Raw genomic sequence first — 17270 nt, 5'->3', positions numbered from 1 at the left:
CATGCAACAGGCAAAAGTGGCGAAGACACCCGGGGAAATTTCATTGACCAGGCACCCCTCCAACCCCCCCCGCCCCTCCTTCCAGGTCACCCTTTGCAGTTCTCTTCCTGGATTCCTGGATAGATTGGGCACATCCCTTTGATGTTTGCCTTTTCAATGAAATTTCCCCGGGTGTCTTCGCCACTTTTGCCTGTTGCATGGCTGGGTGGGTTGAAGAGTGAAATTTGGAGTTTCTGGGCACACAAAACAGGCAGGGCAGAGCAGTCTCCTGAGATGCCGGTGTCCCTAATGGAGATCCCAGGGGCAAGATGTCTTCCTCATCTTCCCCTTTCCAGAAAAGAGGCAGTAGCCCAAGATGCTTCTAGGGCACAGACTTGCCACCAGAAACGTCCCTGCAGGCCACCGAGGAGAAGATACAACACAAAAGCCCGTGAAACTCGATGTCTAAACCCCTGAGAGATACAGTTGGAAGTCATTTCAGGAGGTGACAAGCTGGGGGGCCAGCTTCCCCCAACAGACTGGAAGTGATGCCACAAAGCAAATAGTTCCTGGTAAGACAGGGCACTGCATGGGGGTCACTGCCGTTGAGAGTGTAGGGCTGATGGCTTGCAGGGACTCGTGGGGAGTGTGAGCGCCGGGTTTTCAACATTTCTTTCAACGGTTAGCTACGTGCTTCTTGCCGCTAACCAGCAGTGGAAGTTCCTTTTTGATAAGCCCGAGATCAGCGAACATTGGAGTCCAAGTGATTCCTGGACTTCCAGGGTGGGAAGCTGTGATTTCTGGGAGCTTCCTGGAATCTGTTGAGGCATACGAGGAATCTGCAAATCACCTTGAGGAGCGGTCCTGGTGGATGTGACTGACTTTCTTCCCAAAGATGGGGCCGTTCAGAGATCTCCTTGTTCAAGCTCAACCTGGGGGCAGGGGGCTGGGCATCTCAGGCCAGTTCGTCAGAACTGGACCAGCTCTGATCCATCCGCCCAGCATAGGTGTTGACCTTTCTCAGCGCCGTGCCCTCTTGGCTGGGCTCAGGGCTGAGTGGGAATGAGTTAGCCAGTCAACTGCTCCTCGGGCCGTAGTTCAGAAAACTTTGGGGACAGGAAAAGCCAGAGCCTGGGGGTCCTACCCAGCAGTGCCTGCAGGCCACTCCAGCTAGCCTTTACCTGTTTGGAAAAGAATGTATCAGTCTGACACGAGTCTCTCGTGACAAATGGGTCCCACTGCTGGTGGCATGTTGCTTCCCTCACAACCCTTCCCCGGGGGTGAGACTCAGCCACCCCTCACCCCCGCCATGGATGTCCTGTTGACTGTAATATACTTCTGTTGCCAAATAATGGTACTGGTTAATTTTCCATAAAAGGGAGACTATATTGTCTGATATGTAATGTCAATGGAGCTCTAAACATTATTAGACTCTATTATAAATTGTAGAATTATGTATTCGTCCAAGGTTTGATGAAGCAGGGCCAAGACATTAGGTTGCTTTTTTTGTTTGTTTAAAAGAAGCTGAGGTTAGTTCTCCTGGTCGAGTGTTCCTTTTGGCACCTTATTATGTATGAAACGTTACATTTTACTGATTCAGATTATGGTAACTGATTTTTGTTTTTCTTAACCCAGTAGCGACACCAGTACCGATGGCTATTCCTGTGTATCTTGACCCTAAAAAGAACAATCTCTTCAAAACAGCTCTTTGTTCATTTTGACCTGTACGGTTTCAATTCACATGGTTCATGAATAAAACGAGAAAGCCAACCCTGTTCCGGTGGATTGTTTCGGGTTCTTTCTGCCCCACCTCCCTTCTGAGCAGGCAGGAAACAGAGAGCCTGGCCAATGGCTCCCCTTCCTGTGTGCTTCCTTCTCCCACGGGGAAGGCTGGAGTTGGGGAAGGACAACTAAGCGGACCAAACCCACCACCCTTCCCACGCTTTCTGCACACAAATGGTGGTTCCAGGTAGAAATGCATCTCCCGGTACCGACTCCTTCCGAGAACTTGAGCAGTTCTGAGCGGTGGCAGCAGAAATGCCAGGGGTGCTGAGGGGTGAGCACACAGCTCAGCTTGTCTTACCAGGACATTCCGAGGATTGCTCTGGCTTTCCGTGAAGTTTCCGACGCAGACAACGCTGCGTGTTCACAACCCTGAGTCGTAACCCTGGGCGCCCTTGGCAGACCCAACACTGAATTTTACTGCTACCTGAATTTTAGGGGATGACTTATGGCATTTTCTTCTGATCTGGTTTTAAGGCAAAATTCCTATTTCATCACTGATTTCTCTGAATGTGAACCAGTGTTAAAGTTCTGAGGTCGTGGGGCCTGGGTGACCCGGTTAAGCATCTCACTTCAGCTCAGGTCATGATTTTGTGGTTTGTGAGTTCAAGTCCTGTATCAGACTCCGTGCACACAGCTCAGAGCCCGGAGCCTGCTTTGGATTCTGTGTCTTCCTCTCTCTGCCCCTCCCCACCCCCCAAAACTAAATAGACATTAAAGTTCTTGGGTTGGCTTGAACTCCAGTTGAATTGTTATAGGACCTTAAAAAACATTTTCACAATAAAATAGCATGTCTTTGCCCTATTTTTAAATCAGTAGGTCCCATTTTTGGTAAACATAAAAACCCTGTGCTTTTCTTGGTTATTATTTGAAGTTTCAAAAATGAAAATCATTATAAACCAAGAAAATAGTACTTTTCCAAACTACAACTCATTGTCTCTGCGATCGACACGGTCCCGTTGCACAGCTCAGAGAGTGGAAGGAATTGCTGATATAAAGCATGTTGAGTAGGTACCTCTTGAACCAAATTTAGTAGGAAATATTTTATTCTAGAGTATTTATTGTTTTTTCCTAATTATAGAATATTTGTTAATGCAGAAAATTCAGCAAGCTCAGAAAAATACAAAGGAAATAAAATCAATTAGTGGAGATATTCTTCCACACAAAAATAAATGTTAACATTTTGATGCTCATTATTCCTGTATTTTCTTGCTCTGTGTGCGTGTGTGTGTGTGTTAGATGTTTACATTACTTAATAGCTAATACACACCAAGCACTTCCCTTATGCAAGGCAATGTTCAATTACATAATTTATAGAAAACTTTTCACTTCTATTTTGTTGATTGCTTTCTTTTAAATCAGCTATATATTTATCCACAACTTGACTTTTTTTTAAGTGTATTTACTTTAGTTTGAGAGAGAGAGAGAAAGAGCATGAGTGGGAGAGGGACAGAGTCCCAAGCAGGCTCCGTGCTGTCAGCACAGAGCCTGACATGGGGCTCGATCTCATGAACCATGAGATCATGACCTGAGACAAAATCGGGTCAGATGCTTAGCCAACTGAGCCACCCAGGTGCCCCCACTACTTGATTTTTTAGGACTACATAGTATCTCATTGTCTAAATGTATTGTAAGTTATTCAAACAATCCCAACATCTTTAGGTTGCTTTAAAATTTTTCCTTAAACTTTTCCTTTAAAATTTACCACTGTACACAGATCTGTGGGTAGGGTAACCCACGGCTGATCTGGTGCTCACATAAGGCCGTGTTTGAAGCATTTCGTACACTTCCTCTGATTCTATGTGCTCAACCAACAGGAAGGTTGTTTGTTGGATTTGCTCTGAAGGATTCGGGCAATATTACGGTACTCATATATGTGTATATTCAGCGTGGAGCCTGATGTGGGGCCCGATCTCACGACTGTGAGATCACGACCTGAGCCGAAATCAAGAGTTGGACGCTTAACTGAGCGAACCCCCCGGGGTACCCCCCTCCCAAAGATATTTTGTCCATCAGTCGTCCGGTGTCTTAGAAGCTTGTGGTTTTACGGTGATTCACGCGTGTGGGATGCCGTCTGGTGCAGTGTCGGGCTGGCTGTAGGCACGAGGCAAGCTAGGATGAAGGCAGACAGGGCTCAGGGACGTGATCCAACAGCCGGTCGAGCACGTGACACTGAGCAAACGCGAGGGCCCCTCAATCTCTCTCCTCAGGCGGTATCTCTGCTCCACCTGTATCACAGAGTTGTTGTAAAGCGTCAAGATACACGGAGTGGACTCAAAAGCAGCATCCTATTTGGGAGGGGGGTATGTCAGGATCAGCGTATTTTACTAGGGGAGGCCTTCCTGGAGGAACAATGGAGCAGCAGTCATCCTAATGGCCTATCAGGGACCGGGAGTGCTGGACAAACCCTGAGGACAGATTTCTGCAGGTAGTACCGGAGGGACTTTGCCACGTGACCATAATGTGTCAGGTGGGTGCTGCGTTTCAGCAATCCTTGGGGTCACACGACCCAGGAAAGTGGCAGGCCACGGAGCCAGTAATCAGTGTTTACTGCCACCCTTCCGCCTCCGCCTCCCCGCACTGGCTCGTGCTCTTGCTTCCCTGTTGCGGCCCCTCTGGAAGTGAGCATGATCGCTTCCGTCTACAGGGGACGAAAGCCAGGCGTGGAGGAGCCGGGGTGCCCCACCCGTGGGAAGCAGCAGAGCAGGCTCGCACCCACACCCCCTGGGGGGCTCCAGGGCACATTCCTAGCTGCCAGTCTACCGTCCCAGGGTGCAGAGCAGCCGGAGTCGACATCACGAACTTCCCTGTAGATGGCGTCACGTCCCTTTACTTACGGAACTTTCTGGTGGTATGGGCGTAGTATCGCCGTGCCTGGCCTGTGCCGGGTACTCCCAAGGTTCCAGTCCGTCGGGATGTACTTCACAACCTGAAGTGCAGTGGCCACACACAGAGCGGGAGTCTCGGAGAAATGCCTTCAGGCCACCCTTTCAGATCAGCTGATTATCAGAGAAGCAGAACTGCCTTTTGTCTGGGCCCAGCCTGTGGGAACGGGACTCCGCTGCCCGTCTGCCGGTTGGCCGGAAAGGTCTTGGGAGAATCAGCAGGACCAACGGGCAGTTCAGCCAGAGCGGTGCCTTCAGCGAGCGGTGCAGCCACCGCCGGCACAGCTGCCTGCGGCGGGGAGAACGTCCCCACTTCCTATCCGGGCCGAAGCTCCTGGCCAGTCCTCGGTTGTGAGGACATTCACAGGGGTCGGGACAGCTACCCTGCTGCCCTCTGCTGAGTGCGCAGCTCTGATCCAGACCTCTGCCCGCAGTGGGAGGGAGGGAACGAATCCTTGTTAGATTAATGGCATTCTTCTAGTAGATTCCAGAATGAAGACTGCTTTTTAGCCAGAATCTATCTGAGAGCCTTTATATAGAGCGTCACTGCCTTTATATTTACTAGAAGATGAAGGGCAGGACTGTTAAGACGGGTCACTTTGGGTTTAAAACAAGATGCACAGGACTTAAGAACTTGTTAGAATGGTCAGATGGCACAAGCTGGCCCTGTCTGCAGTACCTTAAACACACGCACTCACCTGGCTGATGCTGGACCTCGGGGCACAGCAACAGGCGTGGGTCCACGTGCCGCGGAAGCTGTTAAGAAGCACGAAGCAGGACGGCGAGGGGCAGCTGCCAATGTCTTGACCAGCACAGGTCCTGGGGGCTGGGAGGCCCGCTTTCAGGATCTGTGACTGGACATGGGCACAGACCACTAAAACTCCGGGGTGGTAACTGGCCTGGTTGTTGGCATCAACTCCGCCCGCAGGGTCAGCCCCTCCCCGGGCTCTGAGCCCAGAGGCCAAGGTCGTGAGGTAAGACACATTAAGGACTTAATGGTGCCTGCAATAAAGGCCTCAATAAATGTTAACAGTTCTTCCTAATGACACAAGCTTCCATAAATTCCTAAGAGTAATCTACACAAACTAAAATCTCCAACCAACAGGGCTTTTAACCTTTTAGCTGGGCGGATTCTGAAAGAAAGATAGAATATAAGGTTCTCTGTATTTCCACTTCAAAAAAGATAGTAAACAATATATGTTCTGTTCAGGAAGCATTTTATTGTTGCTACAAGTTTAGGGATTTTCATGGACAGAAAATCAACACTTTCAGAAAATCTCCCGCATGGCCCTGCTCAGCTTCTGAATCTTGGTTTTCGCAGACATATCAGCATATTTCTCACCAATACGGACAATCATTCCACCCATGATGGACGGATCAATCTAGGAAAGAAAGTAGGTTGGAAATGTGGAAAAGCATTGATATTTCATTGATCGAACAGAAAGATGAAAAAGTACTTTGAAAAGTCTACATGCTGTACAAACGTAAGATGTTATCATTATGTCTAGAAAAAAGAAGTCAGATTGTGAATGGAATCCATAATCATTTAAATTGAGAACATAAAATTTCTATTAGAAACAATTTAGTATTTGGTGAGATTTAATTTTTCAGTTTCTACAGCCACTCAACAGTGTCAAAGAACCTGAGGAAACACACCATACATAATTAAAAACCTACCTTAACCTCCAATTTCAATACTTGGCCTTTACTTAGGAAGCTCTTCAGGACTGTTTTTAATTCAGCAAGAGTGGGTTCATCTAAAGGCTAAAAAAAGGACAAAGCCATCCTTTAATTAAGTAGATAAAGCAGAACAGAACTTTCCACGTAAAAGCTCAGGAAGAAAATACCCCTGGCACACATCAGCACGACAGGCCTTGTGAATTCCTGTGTGGTCTCTGGGCCCTTCCAGGAGCTGCACTGCAAGTTACTCACACCGCTGGTGTGCCGGGAACATGCCGATGTCCTGTCCCACAAGAACACCTCAGCGAGCTCATCGGGCGGGTCACTGATGCCCATAAATGCCACTCCCTCCCCGTCTCTGCTCCCTGGTATCAGTGGTACGACTTAGACACGACTGAGGAGGACCCCCCCCAATACTGAAGTTAATGATGCCTGATGACACAGGCCTCTCCTGTGCAGCCCTGTGGGCATGGCAGGAGGCCACTATGTCCTTGGATGGAGAGCTGCAATCTGACCCGGTTCTAGCATCTCTAAGACCTCTGGTTCCCAGGAGCTTCTAGAAGCACGCTGCACTCCGAGCCTCACGGGGAACGCCTGGCCGCACGGCTCTGCACTTGACTCTGACAGAGCCAGCACTCAGACGTCAGCCTGTGTTCTCTCTGCCTCAACTCCTACTCCTGGTGAGGGGAGAGTGAGAAACGCTGAAGGAGCGGCCTCTTGTCACAAATCCTCTCTCTCTACCCCCACACCTAAGGGTCCACAAGCTAGCAGATAAGGCTTTCCATCTTCGCAAAGATCTAACAACGCCTCTTGGGGGAGCTGGTGTGAAAGTCTGCTGGTGTTTAATCAAGACATCATTCGCCAGGCCTCCTCCAAGGTTACAGAGCTCCGAAGTACGTGCACACCTCCCACTCAGAGGCTTAGCGGGTGCCAGGCACCGGTCTGTGCTGGCATTTCACACCCACCACCCCCTTTAACCGGGACAACTCTGGGCGGCCGGCGGCTCTTATTCCCATTTCCCGTAGGAGAGAACAGGTTCAGAGTGGTTAAGGTCCCAGTTGCTGCAATATTTGAAATCAGTCTATTTCTACAGACTGTGCCCTTAGTCACTAATCAAGGAATAATTTTTGTTTTTGAACAGTGGAAACTTATTTACCCGGGAGTTTCAACATCAAACACTGCTGCACTAGCAACAGTTGGTTCTAAAAAACTTTTACAAAAATATGCACCCTTTAAAAAAATAATGTCCTTGGGGCGCCTGGGTGGCTCAGTCAGTTAAACGTTTGACCTCGGCTCAGGTCATGATCTCGTGGTTTGTGGGTTCGAGTCCCGCATCAGGCTCTGTGCTCACAGCTCAGAGCCTGGAGCCTGCTTCGGATTCTGTGTCTTCCTCTCTCTCTGCCCCTCCCCTGCTCACGCTCGGTCTCTCTCTCAAAAATAAACATTAAAAAAAAAAAAATGGTTTTTAATTAAAAGTAAAAAATAAATTAAAAAATCATGTCCTTGTACTCACTGAATGACAGAATTTATACCAATGCTCAGCCACGGGGATGGTATGACGGTATGACCTGCCTGGTGAAGCCTCATCTGGGCCCTGCTGTCACCGAGAACTGGGGCAGGCCCAGTGGGCCCGGGCAGATGCCTGAGCTGTAAGGATTCGCAGTCAGTTGTGCACTTTCGTGGCACCGACTATGAACTACAAGCGTGCAAATACATGATCTGGGGTAAAATGTCTCTCTGAAGCCGTGCTCTTTTGGAGAGTGAGAGTATCTTTGAAATACCAGAAAAATTAACCTAGATGAGGTCAGGTGCTGCGTATTCCAAGCAAATCCGCCGTCCTCTACTGAGAAGTAAGCCCCTCAAGGCTGATTTCCTATGCGGTCTGAACTACAGTAGGGAGAAAATACGTACTTAGGACATCAACAAAAGGAATTCTGGGGAGGTGGCGCAGCTTAAGGTACATGCTCTTGTGAGAGAGAGGGCCATGTTCAAACCCTGATTCCCTATTTTGTCACTTTGGGCAAATGACTTAATTTCCCTGGGTTCACTCATCTGTAAAATAAGGATAATTCTACCTCACATAGAACGCTGCCATTAAATAATACATTACGAAGTACTCGGCATATAGGTCTATTATTACAGCCACGTCAGCAACTCCACAAGGGCCTGCCCTTCCCACCCTTCCCATTCGCTGCCACCAAAGGTTAGACAGTCCAGTTTCAGGAGACTACTTACCAAGGGATTTGTGAAATAACTCCAACTTGTGAGGGAACATAAACCACTACTTCCTAACGCATTTGAGTCCAGTCTCGTCCTCCCGAACAGTCAGCGGGTAGGGAGGCACTAACGGGACACACACCGGCCCCTCCAAAGCGCAGGTTCATGGCAGCTCGTGTAAGAAGTGAAGCAAACCTCCTAAGTGACCGATCACCTTTCCCGGTTTCTGGATTTTAGCCTGTTTTTTTTCTTTTCATTATGCAAAACGCGATGCACGGATGTCAAAGCAAATACAGCAGCAACAAGCTGCCACTTACGGATGCAGTGGTCACTGTGCAAGGAACTTCTCCACGGTGGACACTCATCATGGTCGAAAAGGCAGAAACGACTCCAGGGGTGTTGTTCAAGCGACCATTTTCAGCAAGCAAATCTGGGAAAGTGAAGGTGTCTCAGTAACGTCAAAATCACTCAAAACAGGTTATTCATTAGACACTTTTCCAAAGAAGACACCCAGATGGCCAACAGACACATGAAACGATGCTCAACATCACTCATCATCAGGGAAATACAAGTCAAAGCCACACTGAGATACCACCTCATGCCAGTCAGAGTGGCGAAGATGAACAAATCAGGAGACTATAGATGCTGGAGAGGATGTGGAGAAAGGGGAACCCTCTTGCACTGTTAGTGGGAATGCAAACTGGTGCAGCCGCTCTGGAAAACAGTGTGGAGGTTCCTCAAAAAAATAAAAAATAGATCTACCCTATGACCCAGCAATAGCACTGCTAGGAATGTACCCAAGGGATACAGGAGTGCTGATGCCTAGGGGCACTCGTACCCCTAGCACTTTCAACTTTCACTTGATAGCAGCACTTTCAACAACAGCCAATTAGGGAAAGAGCCTAAATGTCCATCAACTGACGAATGGATAAAGAAGATACGGTATATATATATATATACATATATATATATATACAATGAAATACTACTTGGCAACAAGAAGGCATAAAATCCTGCCATTTGCAGCAACATGGATGGAACTGGAGGGTATTATGCTGAGTGAGATAAGTCAGTCAGAGAAAGGTATGTTTTCACTCATATGCTGATCTTGAGAAACTGAACAGAAGACCATGGGGGAAGAGAAGGGGAAAATAAAAACAGTTACAGAGAGGGAGGGAGGCAAACCATAAGAGACTCTTAAATACCGAGAACAAACTGAAGGTTGATGGGGGGTGGGGGAGAGGGGAAAGTGGGGGATGGGCACTGAGGAGGGCACTTGTTGGGATGAGCACTGGGTGTTGTATGGAAGCCAAACTGACAACAAATTATATTTGTATGTTAGTATACTATTGTAACAAAACAAAAACCCCTAGGTTATTCACGAGGTATTATATTCACCTCAAAAGCAAACTTAGATTTGTGGCCTTAGAATGCTATATTCAATGTCCTTTAAGAATGTGAATGAAGAAGATGGTGCTTGGTATTTAAAAAGTATATTCAGTGTTTAAAAAAACCCACCACCGACAAGCATTTAAAATAGCCAGGTGTGTGGGGAGGCCTTACAGATCTCCAACCGATTTCCTGACCATGGCCTGCAACCTGATTTTCATATTTCAGGTTAGATTCCAATGTTTGGCTACAAATCCTCAAATTAACATATTATCTATATTCAAAGATGATGCCATGAATACATGTTCTTTGGAACATGTATTCTGGGTTGGCCATGGGACTTGAAAAGCAAGCCTAATGTACCAAACAATGCAAATGTCTTTGAGGACAGAGATACAGCCACCGGTTACACACCGTTTCCTTGCTATGAATCCTATCTGTCTTCTCCACGGGTTGAAAAGTAGTGGCTGCAATTACTTTGTTACACGGTCATATCCTTTAGACAGTGCTCTTCAAACTTTAACTCACAAACAATTCACTTGGGGAGCTAGTTAGATGCAGTAGGTTGATTTATTAGGTTGGCTAACTCCTTAGATCGCGGCCAAAAGGCAGGTAGGTGATGCTGACGTTCCTGGTCCACGGATCACACTTCCAGGGGCAAGATTTTCAGTAGAAAAGACCTAATACTTACTGATCAGGTTGCATGTGAGGGGAGAGAATCTCTCTTTTGCTGTCATGTCGTTTAGGCTTTTCACTTTCACGGAACGCTTCACATAGGGATTCATAATGGAAGCAGCCATTTTGGGTTCCTTCAAGATTTGCTGAAAGTACCAAAAAAATAATTTCTTCAACTCTTTAGTGCATGAACGATCCTCGCCGCCACAACATATTTTGTTATGAATCATGTATTTCATTAAATTAGCACTCTCAAAGCATGTATGAAGAAAAGTTTACAATCAAATAATTTTCTCTGCCTTTGAGAATACACCATACCTTGGTTTTACACAAGATATAATGGTACTTCTTGGAAAAATTTAAAGATACTTTATGAAGTTTCTTAAATTTATTTTTGCTTTTCAAGAGAGATTACAGAAAAACTAAGCAGCCGAGATTCAACGAACTGCATATGTTACTGTATTTACTATGGGTAATACTCAGCTGAAAAGGTGCTCTAACGGCAAAGGAAGTCTCCCTGTTATTCCCCTGGAGGGGGGCCTCTCTGTGTCAGAGTGATCCTGATTCTGTCCTGCCTCTTACAGAGCCCCGTGAGAGAGCTCTGGTGTTTCCAGAGCAGCCTCAATCAGCCTGGGAGGCAGAGTGGACGAACAGTGGGAGTGCAGCTACCAGGAGAGGGACCACATGTCTCCATTTTGTTAATTCATAAATGTCTGTCCTCAGCGACCCAGGGTAGCTTCCGGCACCTTGCTCCCCTTAGTATCAGGCCAGGGTTCTAACAAAACAATGGCTGTTTCCGTTTGGGCATCTTTCAGTTAAATACCTGCCAGCCTTTCACTCACTGCTAGCACCTTCTCCCAGGCTCTCGGCCAGAATCTGCTCTAATCCAGGCTACCCGTCATACACCACCTAATGCTAAAACTTCAACGCGACTGGCTCCATAGAAACAATTTTCCATAAAAATTGAGGACTTACGCAAATTAAAAGCTGGCATTTGGGTAATCCGGTTTTTCGTGTTTCCCATCTTTCTCTGTTGTATCATCCGATGGGCAGTTAGTGGCACCTGTGTAGCATCACTTTCCTCTCAGTGCCAAAAAACTGCTGATTTTCGTTTACAAAGAGTCTTAAGGTAAGTGCCTCCTTTCTACGTCTCCACATCTTAACTGATTTCCAGGTTATAGTCAAACCCCATTCTTAACACCCACAATCTAGGTCACTCCATTGTGAATACCACTGTTCGGTTTTAAATGGGCATATGTGGGGCGCCTGGGTGGCTCAGTTGGTTAAGCATCTGACTTTGGCTCAGGTCATGATCTCACGGTTTATGGGTTCAAGCCCTGTGTCGGGCTCTGTGCTGACAGCTCGGAGCCTGGAACCTGCTTCAGATTCTCTCTCTCTCTGCCCTTCCTCCACTTGTGTTCTGTCCCTTTCTCTCTCTCAAAAGTAAACATTAAAAAAATAAAATTAAAAAAAAAATAAACAAAATGGCCATACATGACAAGTAGCGGGCAATAATTATCACCTCCAAAAATGCCTGTGTGTGATCCTGTCTGCTCTTGGTACCCCTCCCCCAAGTGTCTCCAACAGTGAGGCTGTTGACTCTGTGGGTTGGTCACACCAACTCAGACAGTAAGCATCGTCTGTAGAGCTAACTGGACAGAGAAAGGAATATGGAACGAACATTACTGTCTGCTAGGACAAAAATTCCAAAAAAAAAAAAAAAAAAAGCTTGAGATGAAAAATGAACAGAATAAATATTATCCTATATGACTAGCCTCATCAGGGTTTTTTCTTCCGAACAGTATAAAAAAAAAAAATCTTCAGAAATAAGATTAAAAATAGAAGAAATTCTTAAAACAGAAAACTAAGAAAGCGCAAAACTTTCTCTAGAGAGAGTATACGCTAGACTGTGTCTCCCTCTCCCCCCCCCCCTTTTTAAGTTTATTTATCCGATTTGAGAGAGAGGGAGAGAACAAGCGGAGGAGGGGCAGAGAGAGGGGGAGAGGATGTGAAGCGGGCTCTGTGCCTTCGAGCTCAGAAACGTGAGATTATAACCTGAGCTGAAGTCAGAGGCTTAACTGACTGAGCCACCCAGGCGCCCCTCCGTCTCCTCCTTTAACGCAGAGCTTCTTGTCGGAGGTGGCAGCTATAAAGCAAGGGAAGGGGAAGCAACAGAGTGGACAGAAACGTGTTAACTAGAAAATTCGGTTAAAATTACAACAGATTTTCCCAAGTTACACCGGTACACTTCTGTTAATTCAATTGATTCGCTCTTCTTTCCAGGTTAAAAAAACAAAGTGTAAAAATAAACTGTCCCTTGTAGCTTCCCCACCTGTCAGTTCTGTACTGGAGCTCAATACACCTTTGCTGATTTTGTTGCCCAGAGTGCTCTGCTTGGTTATTTCCCTCTCACATCTTGGGGATAAAATAAAAAATTGAAAATGAGGAAAGGCTCCATAAAGAAAATTCCCAGCAAAGCAAGTCATAATACATTCTAAAGACTATTTTAGAACTGCCTGAAATACAAGCACAGATTTTCAAAGGTGACCTCTATTTCTTCTTAGCCCCAAATCTTGGTTCCTAATATTAATAATACCCTCGTTCGTATCTGCCTGTACCTATTATACAATAGGTTCAGAATAACAATACCCAGTACTATTCCTATCAACATGATTACAGAAAACAGGTTTTTTTTCTTTTTTCTTTTTGTAGTTCATTTTCACTTAGGATATACCTCATTAGAGAAACATGGCCAAATAAGGAAACAACCCATGATGGAAACTTAGTAATAAGCAGAAAAGCTACTTACCGCTACTCTCAACAATTCCTTTTCTACTTGTTCCAGCTTATTCTGTTTAGATGCAGCAGAATAAAGAGCAGTGGCATAGCGACCTTCGATACCATATATCTGAACAGGTGGCTTTAAGAAAGGATGGGGTGGGGGAGGAAGAGAAAAGGAAAATCACTTCAGATATCATTCTGCCAATAGCAGGATTAAATACATATATTAAAATACACTGTTTAGGGGCGCCTGGGTGGCGCAGTCGGTTAAGCGTCCGACTTCAGCCAGGTCACGATCTCGCGGTCCGTGAGTTCGAGCCCCGCGTCGGGGCTCTGGGCTGATGGCTCAGAGCCTGGAGCCTGTTTCCGATTCTGTGTCTCCCTCTCTCTCTGCCCCTCCCCCGTTCATGCTCTGTCTCTCTCTGTCCCAAAAATAAATAAATGTCGAAAAAAAAAAATTAAAATACACTGTTTAGAGCACACAACAAGTTTAAATACCAAATAAGGAATCAGAAAGCTATCCTGAATGGCAATTCTCAAACAAATCAGGGACGTTTCCTCGGCTAGGTCACTTAATCTTCCAATTTTTGAGCTTCCAATTTTTCATCTTAAAATGTGGTGCTTAGGAAATATGGTACCTAGAGTCCCTTCCAGCGGTAACTATAAATCAATTATTACATGGATTCTGAAATGAGCTTATGCTTCCTTTGAACTCAGTAACTAATCAGTTCCACATAGTGGAGATTTTAAACACTGATAGAAGACAGTTTTGCACACGTTAGAGCCAAGAAAACATTTAATGGTGACACTATAAATTTCCCCTATAGTGTCTCCCCATCAATGTTCAGTTTAATGGAGCTCTTTAGCAGCTTACTGAATGCCTGATGCTTGAATTATTTTTCACAAAAAACTGTAGGCTTTTTCCTACGCGCTGCCATCAATATATGACTACGTATGCTTAGCAGTTCTGTATGGTTGCAGTGCAAGAGCTCAGGTTTGAAGAAAGATTTAGTTCCCGCCCAGCTCTGAGACCAAACTCGAGTTCTCCCAGTCTGTTTCCTCTTTTGCAAACAAAAGACCAGCTATTTCCCATCATTGTTACGGGATTTTAAGAAATTCCCACAAAGGTTAATAAGCACGGGCCTGTTGCACACCAGGCATTCAACTTATTCCATTCCCTATCCCCACGCACACATCACATTTTGGAACCTACAAATCAGGCAGAAAGGTTTAGGTAGTACTTATTATACAAAAGTCCATGCCCTAACCGCGCACGTTCATTTACTTTACGATTAGTAACAAAAGTTGACATACCCTCACGAGCTTGGCAAATGGCCTGACCACAGATGTACTAAAGCATCGCACCTTTAAAACAATAATAAAACATTTAAAGTGATTAGTTTCTTAGTATCATCACGGAGATTACACGAGCTGCTCTTTATTCCCAAGGAGTAAATTTCACCACTGAGCATCATCCATAGCCGCCAGGGAAACTGTTTTCCCACCAACTTCCTTGTTTGCTAAGAACAGGCTGAGGCTAGCACACCAGTATGAGAGAGGAAACACAAGTTCTGACGAAATACATGTTCCAAGAAACCCCAAATTTCTGGCATTTGTTACCACCCGTGAGGAAGGATTTTAATAAAAAGTGAGAGGATTCCAGTCATGATCTGCAAGAGATGCACCTTCTTAGAATCCAAATGCTATCGGAAAAGAAAGATTAATCCCCTTGGTACTGCAGCAGTCTGATGTGAGAACTGACCCTAGTTCTGAGAAATGGTATCTAGTCTATCAAGGAACAGAGTTGGAACTCGTTGCTTAAAAAGCATCTGCAAGGGCACAGCTCACCTTGAAATAATTTCAGTTCTGAACTGTTCTATAACACAAGTGGTTGTAGGGATTAAAAGACCTTTTCACTTATGAAAAACTTACCTAAGCTGTAAGGTGTCATGATGTGTAAAGCATAGTGTTGCTATGTAGTATAAAGACCACGAATTTTCTTTCCAACTCCATCTTCTGTATGACCGTGTGGGTTCGAATCTCAGCTCTACCTACCCCTTTCCTGGCTGAGCAGCCAAGGACGAGTCATTTAAACTTTTCGGTCTCATTTCCTTTATAAAAATGTGAAATGTGTTTTATAAATACTCCTTAGCATTACTAGAGACCCTTGACAGGTCTGACCACAACGACAAGGTTAAATGACTTGGGGGTGGGCTGTATCCTTTCCTCGGAGTCCAGGGGAGCCTTCCCCCGCCCCTTTCCCGTGCGCCTCAAACTAGCTGCTCCCGAGGCTGTGCTCGGGGACGCCAAGGTCAGGCACACGTCCCCCTGCACCACCAGCCCCGCGGACGTACAGGGAGGTAGGGCCGCCCGAGCGCTTTGCGTCGCTCCCACTCGCAGGGCCCTACAACGCTGAATGGCGGCCACGCTTCCCCAGCTGTGGTCTCGCTCTGTGGCTCTTAGGGCTCTGCTACGTGTCACTTTAGAAGGGATCCTCTCGCTAGTTTTCAGGACCTCCCTTCTCTCACCTGCCGGGAGAGCCCGGACACTGCAGAGGAAGCCATCTTCTCCGGGTAGCTGTAGGTCAAAGCCGAGGCGGCGAGAGAGACGCAAGGGCGCACGCGTGCGTCAGCGTAGCCGCTCAGGCCGCTGGGAAATGTAGGCGTAGGTCACCAGGCCGCATGCGCCGAGGTCGCGGTCAGTCTGGGAGTTGTGGTCTTTAGAAGTGGTTGTTAAGGGCTGGACTTCTAGAGCTAGTGGCCTCGGACAGCACCTTAAAATAAAACGCTTGCATTACTGGATGGTCCTTACAGTAGGGTGGATTTCTTTTCCCTAGATTTTAAATTTCCTTTTAGATAAACAGGTGGCATATGTTCTATTTCACATTCATTACTAGCATCATTAGCATCGTTTACCCCTTCTTTCTACCACAACAAAGGGTGTATCAAGTGCAGTTCCTTGCTCTGTATAAAAACAAAGGAGCCTTACAGCTCCCGCAGAGGATTCAACCTGCCCAGTGTCTGGGCCATGGCTGCCTCTCTACCTCCACACCCCCTTCCCCTCATCTCACCTGAGCGCAGCACTGCCTTTGGTTTGTGAGAGCATGTGAGATTCTAGTGCCTAAATTCTTGATTCCTGGGTAGAGCGGAGTGATTATTCGAGATTATCTGGGGTTTGAGCAAGTGTGACATCGAAACCGAAAACCCAACACTAGCGTTGGCCAGGTTCTCTGCATTCATAAACAAACCCGAATTTCAACCCATTTCAGCCTAAATGGAGCTTACTTTGTTTTTCTCTTCTGCACAGAAGAGAATTGGCCCGACAGAGTACGCGCGGTTCAGAGTTCCCTGGTTGCAACAAAAGGGTCCTGTGGTCAACTGAAAAAAATTTTTTTTCCTGTTCAGATTTATTATAGGAACACAGATTAATTTGTTAATATATCCTTTTAGAGGGCGGTTTTCTCATCATTACAAAAACTTGTAAAAATGCAGAGAAGTGCAAGGAATGTAATTGCCGTCTTTTCAACCACTCAGAGGCAGCTGTTGTCAATACTTGGGTGTGTTATCTCCGGCATTTTTTCAGTATTATAATGGATATTATAATAGTGCCTGCCTTATAGATTATCAGGAAAAAGAAAGAAATTATACGTATGTAAAGTATTTAAAACAACTGCCTGACAGAGTGGCACTCAATAATGTTAGTTCTTTATTTTGTATTGTTTTGTTATATATATGGATTGACACCTCATATATTATTTAGTTTATTGCCTTTTTCCTTAATACAAGAGAAAAAAGGATACTAAATTAGATATGGTCTGTGGTTACATGCTTATGATATAAGAATATTTCAAAGTTATATAATTTTCATGAGCATGTTAATGGC

At 45.8% G+C, this 17270-nt stretch overlaps 1 protein-coding gene across 1 annotated transcript; it reads right to left on the bottom strand.

The window, feature by feature from the left end:
- Positions 1-5844: 5844 nt before the first annotated feature.
- Positions 5845-16025, bottom strand: ATP5PO (ATP synthase peripheral stalk subunit OSCP). Its single transcript, XM_040483990.1, has 7 exons — positions 15917-16025; positions 14703-14753; positions 13417-13527; positions 10624-10753; positions 8861-8973; positions 6324-6410; positions 5845-6028 (listed from the first exon to the last, which is right to left on the bottom strand). The coding sequence occupies exons 1-7, from the start codon at positions 15950-15952 to the stop codon at positions 5915-5917; spliced, it is 642 nt and encodes a 213-aa protein (XP_040339924.1). The 5' UTR covers positions 15953-16025; the 3' UTR covers positions 5845-5914.
- Between the last annotated feature and the right edge of the window lie 1245 nt (positions 16026-17270).

The sequence above is a fragment of the Herpailurus yagouaroundi genome, unplaced genomic scaffold, assembly GCF_014898765.1.
Source record: "Herpailurus yagouaroundi ecotype Mexico unplaced genomic scaffold, PumYag 162, whole genome shotgun sequence".
NCBI lineage: Eukaryota > Metazoa > Chordata > Mammalia > Carnivora > Felidae > Herpailurus > Herpailurus yagouaroundi.
Note: the sequence above shows the minus strand (reverse complement) of the source record. Positions and strands in the feature narration are given on the sequence as shown.